The sequence below is a fragment of the Aptenodytes patagonicus genome, chromosome 2 (assembly GCF_965638725.1).
Source record: "Aptenodytes patagonicus chromosome 2, bAptPat1.pri.cur, whole genome shotgun sequence".
NCBI classification, from domain to species: domain Eukaryota; kingdom Metazoa; phylum Chordata; class Aves; order Sphenisciformes; family Spheniscidae; genus Aptenodytes; species Aptenodytes patagonicus.
This window is the reverse complement of record NC_134950.1, coordinates 38,323,907-38,338,682: the sequence shown is the minus strand read 5'-3', so window position 1 is coordinate 38,338,682 and position 14,776 is coordinate 38,323,907. Positions and strand designations below refer to the sequence as shown.

Here is a 14,776-nt window from a genome sequence, read left to right as displayed (position 1 = left end):
CTAATTTTTTGTTTTGTTTTAATTTTCTAAAGGAGTTGATGACCAAGCTGATAACAGAGACACCTGACCAGCCAATCCCTTTTCTAATTGATCATCTTCAGTCCAAACAGGGGAACCGCAGTCAGCTTCAGAGAACGTTGTCTGGCTCTGCTGCCCTTTGGGCAGAGAGTGAAACATCAGGTATGTTCTGTATGCTGGAAAGGGCTAGTCTCCGGTATAATCTTCCCACACTTTCATCCATGATTTCCTGGATGCATGTGTACCTACCGAACAGGTACTACTCTGTGGTTTTGAGCATGCACAATAAGTCCTGTTTGTCCAGTAGATACTGAATTTAATATATATTGTTGGCTGTCAGCTCAGCCTATGTACATATCATGTGAGTATGCGTCAGAGTTACAGGGTGGAAACAATCCCAGTCTCAATGAGAAAGAAGGTGCATATAAAGGTCCCTTGATTCCCCTGCTGTCCTTGCTTTCCCCTTTCTCCTTGCTTTCCCCTTTCTCCTTGCTTTCCCCTTTCTCTTTGCTTTGTTTTTCTTTTCCCTCCTGTGGTGTATTTGTGCCTGAGATTAGCCTCTATTGAGGTATTTTCTTTAATAATACACATTTTTAACAACCCATTTTCCAACGCTTAATGAGAAGATGCTATTAGTACTTTATGAGCTCCAGTGTAAAAAATTTATAATTGTAGATCTTCAGAAGCATAAACAAATTTCTGAAATAATATCTGCTCTGATTCTAAAGTAGAAATTTTAGCTTTGATATTCTGGTACAAGCAACTATTATAATGTTGGTTTTGTATTTAAAAATTGACTGATGATCTGTTTCAGACTATAATAGATCTCAAGTAGTTGCTGATAGTCAAAATGTTAGTTGCCTGACAAATCAGTTTTTTATTTATATCAAATGTAAAGTTTTAAGCATAGGCAGTCAAACATGTAAGAGAATAAATGTAGGTTAAGGACTTTTTCGTAACAAAAAATAAGATGTTATGTTTTTAATGAAAAACATATTAATGAATTTCTGAATTTTGATGTTTAGGAAATGGAAGAAATATATGAAATTTAGCATGAATCAGAAACAGAAGAACAAAAAGAGCTGACACTAGTTTGGACTGATAGGTCTTGTTTTTTCTGGATTGTTTATTAAGTCTTTGAAAAATGACCCTACAAATGTTAAAATTGCCTGATTCAATTCTTTTAACAGAAAATAAAGGAACAAGGAGAGATTTTAGAAGTTATGATAAACCTTGGCAGGTAAATGCAAAAAAGCCTAAAAAGTCAAAGAGCGACCTTGCCGTGTCCAACATTTCTCCACCGTCACCGGAGTCCAAGTCATGTAAGAAAGCTTCACTACATTATTAATTTGTGCATACTTCCAAACCCATAGTATGTTTTTCTGTTGAATTAGGATTAAAATGGAAAGCAAATTATGAGCAGTTGAAATAGCTCGATATATGTGTTAGAAGAGTTTGATTCTTGCTTTACTTTCACTCGAATTATGAATATTTAACAATACCCTATGTTGTCACCTATAGATAGAATAGAATTCTAGGTAGATAGATAAAAAACCAGAAGAATATCTGGGTGTCATGCACAATTTTATATTCAGATACCGATTATGATTTGATGTTTTAGTTTGCATTGCCATTTTGCATGTGTAAAATCTGTTCTGTTGATATTGGTCCTAAAACCAGATATTTTTCAGTGGATCGGGCAATGCAAAACTATGAATTATGAACAGATACTGTTCAAGATATGGGGACAGTGTCAGCAGAACAGGTGTACTTCTCTGAGAGTTGCTGAAGGAATCTAAAGGTACACTGAAAGAAAAGGCAGAATAGAAACAGAATGACTGAAGAGAATATTGTCAATGACAATTGTCAATATGACAAGTAGTAAAAATAGAGGCAGCAAGCCTTAATGAAATATAGTGCTTCCTGTGTACTGGCTATTGAAGACATTTAATTTTTAAGTTTGATTTTTAATGGAATTTTTACACAAATAAATATATCTACAATATACATACATATATGTATAGGTACACATACACACACAAGTGTGTATACAAGATTTGTTCTCCAAAATAAATTGCAAAATTATATTTTCTTCTGTTGACTATTGTAGCTTTTTGAATTTTTTATAATAGCGAAATCTTTTTAATAACTCAGAGTGTGATTAGGCGACCAGATGAGAACAGAGGTATATAGTATGCTGCAATAGAAGGCTTGCTGTCTTTCCTCTAAAAGCAAGGTGAGGAAGTCTAGACTTTAGTGGAGTCAAAGAAAAATCTCCCAATGGCCTCAGTAGGTCAAAATATAGCACAGCAATGGTTAAAGTAAATCATGATAGATTTATGCAATAGAGATGCTGTGCTTTTGGGTAATTAACAGTCTTGTATGGTTATGAAACCTTATTGATTGGGAATAAATAACTAACAAGTAAAAAATAGCTGTACAGGTAGCTATGTCCCATAGCACAGCTTTTCTCAGGACTGTATTGTCCTGGCAAGATTTATGGATTACTTTTTCTGGAAATGGAGCATGTGTGTCTGTTTCTTCTTCATGAAGCACATTCCCTGCTTCAAAAAGACTCAAATTTGATCATCGGTTGCACTGTACCTCTCTACGGGCACATGAATTTTTAAGTCCGTCCAAAAGTAGCATGTGGATTTTAATTCACTTTCAAGAGTAAATAGGGATATTCAGAGAGGTGGTCATAGCCACTCATAATCTGAGTCTAATCTAACAGTCTTTGCTGGATAACAGCAATTTATGGAGATACACTGTTAGAAACAGTGGCCAAGGGTGTTGTGAGCTGTTCCTGTCATCATACTGTGTTCTTCTCCTCCCTCACAGTGCTTGCACTTCAGACTCTGTGATATGCATCGAGTAACTTCCATGCCATTTCCTAAAGATCTCACGTTCTCAGTCTTTATCCCAGGGAGGGGTGTGACATCATGTCACTCCCTTCATTTGTATGCCTACTACAAGTTTCATGCTTGTTGGTCCTTAGGTTGTCCCAGGAGAGGGACAAAGAGGAGGCTGGGCACTCTAACTACCAGGTCACATGTCAAGCAAGGAAATAATTTATACATCCATAATAAGACTGGACTCAAGGATCTGTCCTTGTGGACTGAAGGGCATCTAATAATGCTCTTCAATTGGTAAGGCTTGCTCTGAAGCTACCCAAGTCCCTAAGTCTAGCAGCAGAGTTTGTGAGAGTGCAGCTTTACCCACAACAGAGGAAGATAGAATTAGGGTGTGCTTAAGGCAATTGGACATACATAAATACATGGCACTATACGGGATTCATTCTGAGCATGCTGAGAGAGAGACTAATGTCATTGCAAGGTCATCACTGAAAGGTCATGATGCCCTGATGACTAGAAAAAGGCAAACATCACAGTCATTTTGAGGAAGGGCAAGAAAAGGAGACTTTGGGGACTACAATCTGGTCAGCCTCACCTTGCTTTCTGGGAAGGTTATTGAGCAAATTTTCCTGGAAGGTGTTCCCAGCCACAAGAAGGAGGAAAATGTGATTGGGAACAGTAAGTGTGGATTTATGAGATCATACATACCTGGTCAGATCAACCTGATTGCCCCCTTAGATGAAATAACTGGCCCTGTAATCAAAGAAAGAGTAGTGGATGTTTAATACCTTGACTTTAGCAAAACTTTTGACAGTCTCCCATAGTTTCCTTATAACTCAATTGGTGAGATACGGACTGGATAAGTGGACAACAAGATGTGTGGGAAGTTGGCTCAACTGTTGGGTTCAAGGGGTTGTGACTGGCAATGCAAAGTCCAGTTGGAAAGCCTGTCACTAGTGGCATGCGTAAGGGACTGGTACTGAGACCAATACCATTTAAAAGTCTTTCTTAATGTCCTGGATGATGAGGCAGAATGTTCTCTTAGCAGGTTTGCAGGTGAGACCAAGTTGTGGGAAGTGGTTGGTATTCTGGGTAGCAGGGCTGCTATTCAGAGGGACCTCAGCAGGATTGAGGAGTGGGCTGAGAGGAACCTCATGAAGTTCAACACAGGCAAATGCAAAATCCTGCATCTTGGATGGTATAACCCTGAGTAATAGTACAAACTGGGGTCTGAATGGCTAGAAGGTAGATTTGCAGAAAATGACCTGGGGTGCTGATGGACAAGAACTTGAATATGAACCAGCTGTGGCTGTGTGCTTTTGCAGTGCTGAAGGTGAGCTGCATACTAGGCTGCATTAGCAAGAGTATAGCCAGCAGTGTTTATTTCACACTATTGAGATGGCATCTGGAGTACATCATGATAGACAGTGGTGTACTGGAGCCAGTCCAGTGGAGGTCCACGAAGATGATGAGAGGGCTAGAGCATGCGGTGGACAAGGAAAAGCTGAAGGAAATTGGTTTGTTCATCCTTAAGAAATGAAAGCTAAGGGGAGATTTCATTGTCACCATCAACTATTACACTGGAGGGTGGTAGCAAAGACATAGCCAGATTCTTCTTGAAGGTGTGTAGTGAAAGGACAAGAGGCAACAAAAATTATACTGTGAGGGTGGTCAAACACTGGAACAGGTTGTCCAGAGAGGCTGTGGAATCTCCATTCTGGGAGATACTCAAAACTCAACTGGATAGTCTGAACAACCTGCCCTCAATGGACCAGTTTTGAGCAGTAGGTTGGACTGGAAGACTTCCAGAGGTCCCTTCCAGCCTAATTGTCCTCTGATTCCATGCTTTTCTGTTTGAGCCCTTTCCTATTTTTTTTGTCCATACCACTGTTTTAAACCTTGATTCCTCCTATTATTTTTGTGACTTACCCCTGCAAATATTTGTCTCTGAAACGTTTTGAAAATACCTTGTGTGTTTGAATTATGGTTTTTTTTAATTGCGATCACAGAGGCTGGTTTCAGCCATATGCCTTTTTGCCATATCTTGCTTCTCTTATTTTCTGCCAGCCACCAAATTAATACTGATGGTTTTTTGACCTTTTTTTGCTGGGTTTATGCCAAAATCAGTGGGTACTGTATGCCCCTTCAACCACTCAGATCAGCAAAAAGCAAGCATGTTCAGAAGCCATTTATTACTCTGTCCAGACGTGCACAGCATATTCCATTTGTTTTGTGCCTTCAGCTTGCACCTCAAAACATTTTTGGGTGTCATTGTACATTTTTTTCCAAAGAGGTAGTAAGGACTCATCTGAGAAACAGAATGTTTTGGGCCTGCTGAGACCTAAAGATTTACTCTCAGATTTGTGTTTAAAACAAACAAACAAACCCCCCACACCCAACAACCTAAAAAGCCCCCCAAAACTGCCAAAACAAACCCAAAATTTAATGTAGTCCATCAGCTGTAATATGGTCTGTTGTAGAGCTTTTGTCTTACGACTATCTTGTTCAAATGATCCTGAACTTGTAAATTTATTCAGAATTGATTGAGAATTGTCATTTCATAGGAATCTTTGGAAACATCAGGAGAATTGATTTATTTAATTATGAAATATTTTTTTCCTTCAGCAGAGCTGATGTTGACTGCAGTGTGCATGTTATTCCTGCGCAGATATCTCTTCCTTATGCATTCAGCTTTTTTACTGGAAAGATTCCTCCAGTCCCTCCTCCTGCCTGTTATGATCTCAGTCGCACCTGAAACAAACACAAACAAGAAACCCTGGTATCTAAGGGATCTGACCACTTGTTTGGTGTGTGCAAAAACATAATTAAGCAGAAGCTGCTGCTGTTGTCTGGCAAGAAAGAGGCTTGAAGCTAGGGCTCCTAGTGTGTGTGTGTTTGTGTATATATAAATATATTTAATGAAATACTTAGACGATTTTGGAAGTTTCTAAATAGTTTGTGAAACAGACTTCTTGCTTCCCAGCTAGCTACTTTTAGGCAGAGTAGCTTGATCTCTTCTCACCACCTCTGTATTAAATCAGTTCATGGATCATCCTTTCACTCTGCTTCAGTTCACTATTCTCACCATATCCCATTTACGATTACAATGTTGTGTACTTCTGATTGCCCTTGGTCAATCTAGGACTGTACGCCATCCTTCTCTTAGCCTTTTAATATCCAGGTACTGTGTAAACCAGTTTGGCTGTATTATCAAAGAACTCTAATTTGAATGCTATTGCGAGATTTAAATACATGAGTAATTTTATGCTCAATAATAACACATATTTTTGTTCTTTGAGATGTAAGATGGTCATACAATGTATTAATGAAATGTAGGATTTAATGAGCAACTGGTCTAATTCTGTCTGCAAATCAGGTCTTGAAAAGACATGTATATGTAGACAAAAACAGTACTGATCTTGTACCATCATCCAGTAGAAAATAAAGGTCTGCTGATTTGTGACAGAATTCCTAACACATCTGCAAAGAATCTGATGTGCATTTGTTGGGGGGGCGCTTCACCAGAAAATCAGAAATACTGGGAAACATGTCTTTGCAGTCTTCTAAGATGAGATAGGGAAATCTCAGCTCCATAAAGGGAAAACCTAAATATTTCTATACAAGCTATGATATAGTTGTAATAAATCTTCTGAATTGTAGGCAAATAACTTAAAGAGAAAGTGTTTTATAAATCTCTCAAATAACAGAGTTGAGGTTGAGGCAGGTAATGTGATGAGGGATTTAAAATTACTGATACGATGATTTTGAAGAATGAGTGAGTATAATAAAGAGGAAGGTCAGAATATTATGAAAGCATTTTACTAAGTGTGTAGTGACATATGCAAGACAATGTTATATGATGGACTTCATACATACAGAAGAAGATCATGTATTTCAAAAGATCTCAAGGAAGGGTCATATGGTCTTTATGCAGTTCTTCATGCTTCACACAAAGGCATCCATTTGAAAATGACCAGTGCTTGTTGATCCTATAGTTAGGAAGATACAAGTTTATATTTTAAAAACATTTGTAAGCAAGCAGAAAATTAACCTTGAAAGGAGAGACACATGCCACATGATGTAATGAAGTAGATTTTAGTTTCAGTATCCATTCATTAGTTGGAAGAGTAGGTAAGTAAAAAGAACCATGTCTTCTCTAGAAGTAATAAAAATTTCAGTCAGTTCTAATTCTGCTTAACTTCCCCCCTCAGTTTTGGTTCAATAGAATGAGCCCAACTCATTGTTGAAACAAATTCTATTGAAACTCAGAAGTGTTCCATGACAGCCTATCTGTTTTGATACATTTTCATTGAAGTACAAAATGGTTCGCTGAAACACAGACTGTAGTATACCAGCATGCAGAGCAGATTTCCACCATGTTTTTGACTGGTTTCCCACCATCCATCTAGTGAGATGCAGTCCAAGCTTCCTGTATTTGTGGGACATTTCTCTGAAACTAGGGACCAGACCATTGTCTCTTGAGCAAGTTTCCCTGCTTTCCAAGGATAGAGTCTTGATACTCTCATTTTCCTGATGCAGGTTGGTCCATATACTCGGCAGTTGCTGATCCTGGAAACTCCACAGCTGTTGAACAGAACTTATGTTTGTTTCATTCAGCTTCTGTCCCATGACAAATTTTTTTTTTCAAAATTGTATGGTTTCTCAAAAATTCTGTCCTTTGGTATTTTGAAAAATGTGGTTTGTTTCAAATTGACATGATAACGTATTCCAGCTTGTTGAAACTTTCTGCAACCTGGAAGCTCTAAGGTTTGGTCATCTTTGTACATGGTTTTACTATATTAAATTATTGCCTGTTTGTATTTTGGTGGTACTGTGAGATTTCTGTGGTGTGGTGAGTTCAGTAACAACATAGAAAGAAAAGTCTGTCCAACTGCTAGTAGGCTAGAGTGAGTGATGCTGTAGAATATAGCGTTGGTACACTGAAGGGAGAAGATGAGATGGCTGAAAAAGCAGGCAGTAAAGGAACATGTGATCTCAATATAAAACAAAGGTGAGCGAAAATAGACCTCATTATAGAATTTCTTTTCTAGTTCACTAAATATTTATATTTACAGTTAGTAAAAGTTTAGAAAAAATACTAGATGGAACATTTTGTTTTCTGTAAATAAGAAGGATGAGAAATACTGAAGTTGTGCTATTTAAATTAAGTTAATTATGCTAGGGTCTATGAATGGAGGCATTTTTTGGTCACACAAAAATTTAGATAACTTCTAATGAACATAGTGGTTCCTAAATCAGGGAATTATAAATTAAATGATTGGCATTTAAAAGTATGAACAAAAATTATAAGCTGTCCATCTGAGTAGAGGCTAGTCATACCCTAATACCTTAAGGCCTGTACCTATTCACTGGGAACCACCATAGCTGATTATTTCCATTGTCCTCAGAAGGAAATACATGACTTGTCTTTTTTGAACACAAAGCAGAGCAGGACTCTGACACTCCAGCTTGCCCCTCTCTTCCCTTCTTATTGAGGCTTCCTGTGTCTCTTTCCTCCTACTCTTAACTCTGTAGGTCCCCTTTGTCTTCTGTCTTTGAGAATGTCTGTAATTGCAGTCTAATGTATTAACTTCTGTAATACTTACCCAGGTTCCTGAGTGGGTGTTACAGATCAGAATATACTCTGGGTTGTCAGACTCTGTATAGATGTCCGGTTTGAAGATGGCTTGGTTTCTGTCTACGGGAGATGAAATCGTTCTTTGTGACGGAAGGACTTAAACATACCATTGTCCCATTTCTTTACCTGGAAAAGACGGCTATTGACTTAACTTAAACTTTCCCTTGTGGAGCTGATCCAAAGGGGAGCAGATTCTGTATTTATACAGAGGGCAGTCAGCAATAAGGCAAATTTCCGTAGCAACAGTTATTTAGCACATTTTGTAATAGCTACCAGAACTCGAAGTCTAAGCATAATTTCCCCATACCATCATAAAAGCACTCTGAAATTCCAAATGATGGTAAGATACCACTTTTTTTGCATGATCTGTAGGAGTCTGCAAGTTTCCTTCTTAGTATGTAATGACAGTGAAGTTTGTAAGCATAAATTAGTTGACAGCTGTCAAAATAGTAAATAAAAATTTCAAAGCTGGCCAGGATATATTGGACATTATAGGCTTTGTTTTTGAAGTTATTTTTAAATGAGTAGTTAGCAACCATTGATAAATGCAACTGGTCCTTTCTGTTGGGAATGTGGACTAGGCATCATCACCTTCACACCAGCATGTGCAGTTCTCAGCACGGTAATGCTGTGTTTGGAGACAACCCAACAATTGCATTTGGTGGCGAAGGCAGCAGATCGCTTAGTTCAGAACACTGGCAAAAAGAACATGTTAAACTGCAGTTCCAGAGACAGCACAATTTTTGTTTTCATTTCTACAAATTGTTCAAAATGTTCACATTGGTCGATGCAGCTCTGTTTATTGTGGGTCCTACGTATCTCAGAAACTCCTTCTCTTCTTCCCTGCCATTGTAGGTAAAGTTAGATCAGCAGTTGAGAAGCTGTTATTTTAAAATTAAATCAAAGGTTTTGGTAATAGATAATGAATAGGAGACTGTAAGCTTGGGACTGTGCTTCCCAAAGATCGAGTTTGTTTAAGTATTGGCATAAAGATTATAGGCTGTACAGCATGAACAATAGAGACATATTTTGTTTCACTGTTTTTATGAACTGTTATCTACACTTGATGAGTTTTTTTAAAAAAAATTGCATATACATGTTTTAAAAGCTTTATCTAAAATATTTCTTTTTTCTTTTTGATAAAATGACTAGCAAAGCCAAAAGTACCAGTTACTCATTTTCATTTTGACATTCTTCCTTATTGGCCCCTAGGACACACAGTTCTATTTTGATGTAAATGAAGTACCTTCATATGCAAGATTTTTATTACATTTTTCTGTTATTGCGTTATTTTTATTATTTTTAATTGTTACTATTAATTATTCCTGTTTACCAATTAATTCAGTGACAAGAATCATCCCAAGTATGCATTTGTTCATAGATGTTTTAATTTTTACTTCACATTGACGAAAGAAAATACTTCCAGCTGTTAAAATAGGAGGATAGTTAAGTAATTTCCACTCAAGGTACTTGAGCTTGTAACCTCATTGTGCAGGTTTTTTTCTACTGTAGGAGTCTGAACTGCCAAATCTAAACTTCATCTATATATCTGTGTATATTTAGTGCCAAGGTCAATAGAGCATCCTAAATGGGATTGGAGGACAAAACCGGAGAACCATGATTTTGATGAACTAAATCATATTCTTCAAGAGAGCAAAAAACTTGGAAAAGCCCTTGAGAATCTGTCTCGCAGTAAGTTGATTGATTTTAGTTTTTTAATGTAACCATGCAGCCTGAATTGTAATTTGGAAGTATATATCAAGAAGGTGGTCTTCTATTCAATGAAGACCAAGTTCATTGACATCAGCAGTTACATTCCTGTTGATGAGGTTTACAGAATGTCTTAGATAATTTAGCAGCTCTCCTGCTGACTGAAACTACTTCCCCTGCACCTCCTTTTTTGTTACATTAGTTTTCTGCCAGTTCAGTGAGCTGAATTAGCTCATAATGAGATTGACACAAGAGGCTGGTTTGAGGAAAATGGTGGGAACATGCAGCAGTGAGACTGCTCCTTCGGGTGGTAGCAGTTAGATTGGATTAACCTTTGTGAAACCTTAACCTCATTGATGGAGATCAGACCTGTCATTGAAAAAACAATTAGGTATTTTATATCCTTGATCCCAATTAATTCCTTCCAGTTTTCAAAAGCAATTCAAATAAATATTTTAACACGTCTCAAATAAATACTCAGAAACATGGTAGCCAATTATTTCATAACAAAACCCAAGTATTATCCCCTAAAAGACATAGTCAAACAGGAGCAGTGTTTAAAAATAGCATGCTTGTGTAAGGAGTAGCTCTGACAATTACTGGATATGATGAGGAATAGCTTTTTTTGGTGGTTTGGTTTTTTTTTTTTTTTTTTTCCTTTTCTGTAGAAAAGAATTCTGAAGTACATTGGTGGGATCAAACACTACTAACAGTTATCAAAGTATGAAAAGTACTCTCTGCCACGGTACACAAAAACTAAGTATGGTGTGGTCTGGGAGGTATTTGAATGAGAAATATTTTCTTTCTCCTCTCATTAAATTTTATCCATAGTACTTCTTGATTCACTGGAGAAATTGCTGATGGTGAGGTCAGAAACAGAGCTGAATGAAGAATGAAAGATCTGTTTTGTGGAGAATTTTGAGATTCAGCATTTTTCCAAATTGTGTCAAATACCCAAAACTAGTTTGTCCAAATTCCTTCTCTCCCAAATGTTTTAGGTTGATCACAACAGTTATGTTCTGAGCAATTTTCATATTTATATTAATTATAGTATAGTTACAGGGCTCTTTTCAAATACATTTCTAGTAAATTGATCAATCTGCCTCTAAGGAGCTAAACCACCTCCAATGAGGATCTCTGATTTGCAGCCCCACCATTGCCTGGCCATGTTGCTGTGATGGGTGCGAGTGTCATTTTCAAGCCTTTCTCCTTTAGAGACTTGTAACCAAGCTTAACACAGATACGGAAACAATTTTTTTTCGATTTCAGAAAGGGTTATTTATTCACTCTCTGGAGATACAAACCAATCAGATGTGAGAGTTCAATAATAAAGGACTAAATCCACTCTTCAGTCCTACATCTTTGTCTTTCCTTGTGAATATTGTGTAGGTTCCACTGAGCTCTGGCTTCCTTATACCTAAAATACAGTTTGCAGCATTCTGTACCTCTCTTTGCCACAGTTTTCTAACTGGAGTGCAAAACACTGCAGCTCTTTTGGGTCCTACACTTGGACGGGAGGTGAATGTACCTGGTCAGTGTTGTTGGAGTCAGGTTTTCATAGAGTTATTTCACAAATGAAATATTCTTCACTATTTCTTGCTAGTACTTGATGTTTTCTGATGATTTATCAAGATAATATGGAATTTTAATCCTATCCTCCAGAGTTCTTTAAATCACTTGCAGCCTGATACTAAGTTCACTTTCATGAATGTGCTCTCTATTTCTTCATCCAGATCATTAATGGAAATATTGTCAGACCTCTCCATGATTCCATTTCAGATCTGACAAGCAGCCCTTGAAAGCTACTCAGTAAGTGTGTTTTTTCCCACCAGATGTTTATCTACCTTGCAGTGATTTCACCTAGAATGTAATTCTCTAATTTGTTTACTGGAGTATCATCTAGGACAGTAAACAAAGTCTTATTATAGCTGAAGTATTTTATATCTACTTCCTCCTCTTATCCACTAGGCAAGTTTCCCAGTTGAGAAAGCAATTAGACTGATTTGATGCGATTCATTCTTGATAAATTCATGTCGGCTGGTTCTTATCACCTTTCCCATCCATTAGATGCTGATAAATTGTTTATTTAACAATTTTGTCAAATATTCTTGCTGCTGTCAGATTTAGGCTTGCTGTTTAGTAGTTCCCCACATCTTCCCTTTTTCTTTTCCGAAGACAGATACGGTATTTGCCCTTTTCTGTCCTCTCCATTCCTGAAAGACAGTTGTTAATGGATTAGAGGTTTCTTCAGCTGGTTAGTTAAGTGCTCTAGAGTGAATTTCACAAGATTCTGCCAACTAGAATGTATCTAAGTCATCAGAATATCTTTCAGCTTTCTGTCATCTAGCTTGCCGTTTTTCCTCTTAAAATCACTAGCGTTAAGCATCTGGCCACAATTAATGTTTTTGTAAAGACTGAAGCAGTGAAAGTATTGAACACTGGGATTTCTTTGTATCATCTGTTATTTGCTTTCCTTCTCTTCGATGTAATAGTTCTGTATTATACTTTGTCCTCCTTTCCTAGCATATTTATAGTATCTTTTCTTGTGGCTTTTTTTGTTCTTTGATAGTTGTTACTCATTTCGCACTTTAGCCTTTTTGGTTGTATCATTTAAACACTTGCATCAGATTAATCCTAAGCTGTATGTCCTTGTTTCCAGTTTTTGTACTCCTGATTTTCAGATCATTTCAGGAAATAAATCTGTTCTGTGCTGTGATTTCTTACGTGTTAGGATGATAAAAAAATTCAAAATGAAAAATGTGAAAACTTTGGAAAAAAAAGAAAAGGTAAAATTTTGAAAATAAATATGGTTTTATTGTTCTCCCAAAGATAGAATACAGATTGCACATAGAAAATATCTTGGAGGATTTCAACGAATAGACACGTCTAGAACTTTAAAAGTATAAGACACGTGAAACTTATTCTGTGCTGTACCCAAACAAGCATCCCATGTGGTGAATTTTACAAAAGCCATGACAAGGTCCCATAGCTACCTTCTCGTGTTAATGCTTGTTTTGGGCAGGCTAGTCAGTGCTTTTGATTCTACAAGCACGTCCATAAAGTCTGTGAGTCTAATGCTACATTTGATACTAATCTTTTTTCAAAGCAGTATGTGACAGACACCGGGCTCAACAAATAGTTGAGTATGCAAATGATCACAGCATACTATCAATGGCTTTTTACAGCACCCTCTCATTTCATTCTTCAGTATTTTAACAGGGAAGAGTGCCACGTAAAACCAGATGTTTGAAGTTAAATGAATTTTCCATCAAGTCCTGGAGTGCATTTCCATTTTTAAAGATAAGCTTTGGATCTTGTAGTGAGTTTCCAGGACTTCATTGCCTGCTATGCAGCTGACACAGCCTGTGAATTAAACTCTAGTTTCTATTGCTTCATTCACTATGCAGTCTAGATATCTGCTTTGAGACAAACGTGTGCACTTCACACAAAATTAAAACTGCCTGAAAGCGTTGGAAGGTGAGGCTCAGGCACTTGGATGTATGGTCTCTCCTATGTTTAGTCCTCCTAGTGATTAAAACTGAACTTCCTTATATTTGGAGCCCTCCTCCCAAGCGCCATCAAGACAATATGTGAGTAATTCTGTGCTGCAGTAGATCTGAGAAACCAAAAGTGACTTCACACTCAATGTTAAAAGTATCTTACGAGTTTTGAGGACTGGAGAAGGGTATTGCCATAATTATGGTCTAAGTGCATTGGAGCTTGGTGATTGAAGTATAACATTTTCCAGAGGCCTACTCATGTGGGAAACCTGGGTTTCGTTTGCTTCTCCAGTCAGCTGTGTGTCATTGAAGTGGATTTTAAACTATCAAGTCAACTATTTAGGGAAGATTTTGGTTTATGAAGCCACATACAGGAATATACTTGTGCATGTTTCATTTTCTTTGATTGCAAGGTCTCTGATCTTTATTGCCATCATCCTTCTCCCTCAGCTGATCATAAATAAGAAAAGTTCTATGCTGTTTCAGATGTACGCTTTTGTATTTAACCTTCTGGCCTGTTTGTCTTTTAAAGAGAGTTAAAATCTCCTGTATAGCTAAGGAATATAAGCTATTCATTACTCATGAATATACCTGTCTTCACCCCCCATCTTCTGAGGATGGAAAAACAGATAACAAGAGATGGAAAACAGTGAATTATAAGTGTTTTGAGTGGGAAAAATGAGGACTAAATCAGCAAGAGCTTGCTGCAAAGTAGGTATGAGGTCTGCCTGCTTTGTGAACAACTTTACGTCTTTTATATGAACAGTTAAGGATTAGAGTGCATATTGAAAATGTGTGTGTACTGGATGTTTCAATTTACACATGGTAACGTCATTTGATGACAATGTGTCCTACTGTGAGATAGGTACTTTTTCATAATTACACATAGCCTTTCAACAGAGATAACCAACATTTTGTTAGTAATGTTTGAACCCTTGTTAAGGTCAGGTGTATACTACAGATCAGAGGGGAAGAAACAAATGTATGGTGCTTTGGATTCAATAGACATTCTAAGGTCAGAAAATGGTAGTAAGTTAACATTAACCAAAGCTATT

General features: G+C 37.2%; 1 protein-coding gene across 5 annotated transcripts in view; it reads left to right on the top strand.

Annotated features, from left to right (window-relative positions):
- The window catches only part of C2H8orf34 (chromosome 2 C8orf34 homolog), a 175,058-nt gene that overhangs the window by 33,280 nt on the left and 127,002 nt on the right, over nucleotides 1-14,776 (top strand). For 4 of the 5 annotated variants that reach the window (XM_076329589.1, XM_076329588.1, XM_076329592.1 and 1 more), the window contains exons 2-4: nucleotides 33-180; nucleotides 1,209-1,340; nucleotides 10,075-10,203. In XM_076329589.1, the coding sequence (XP_076185704.1) occupies nucleotides 33-180; nucleotides 1,209-1,340; nucleotides 10,075-10,203 (409 nt within the window). The remainder of the gene's footprint in view (nucleotides 1-32; nucleotides 181-1,208; nucleotides 1,341-10,074; nucleotides 10,204-14,776) is intronic. The other variant, XM_076329590.1, reaches the window with a different exon arrangement.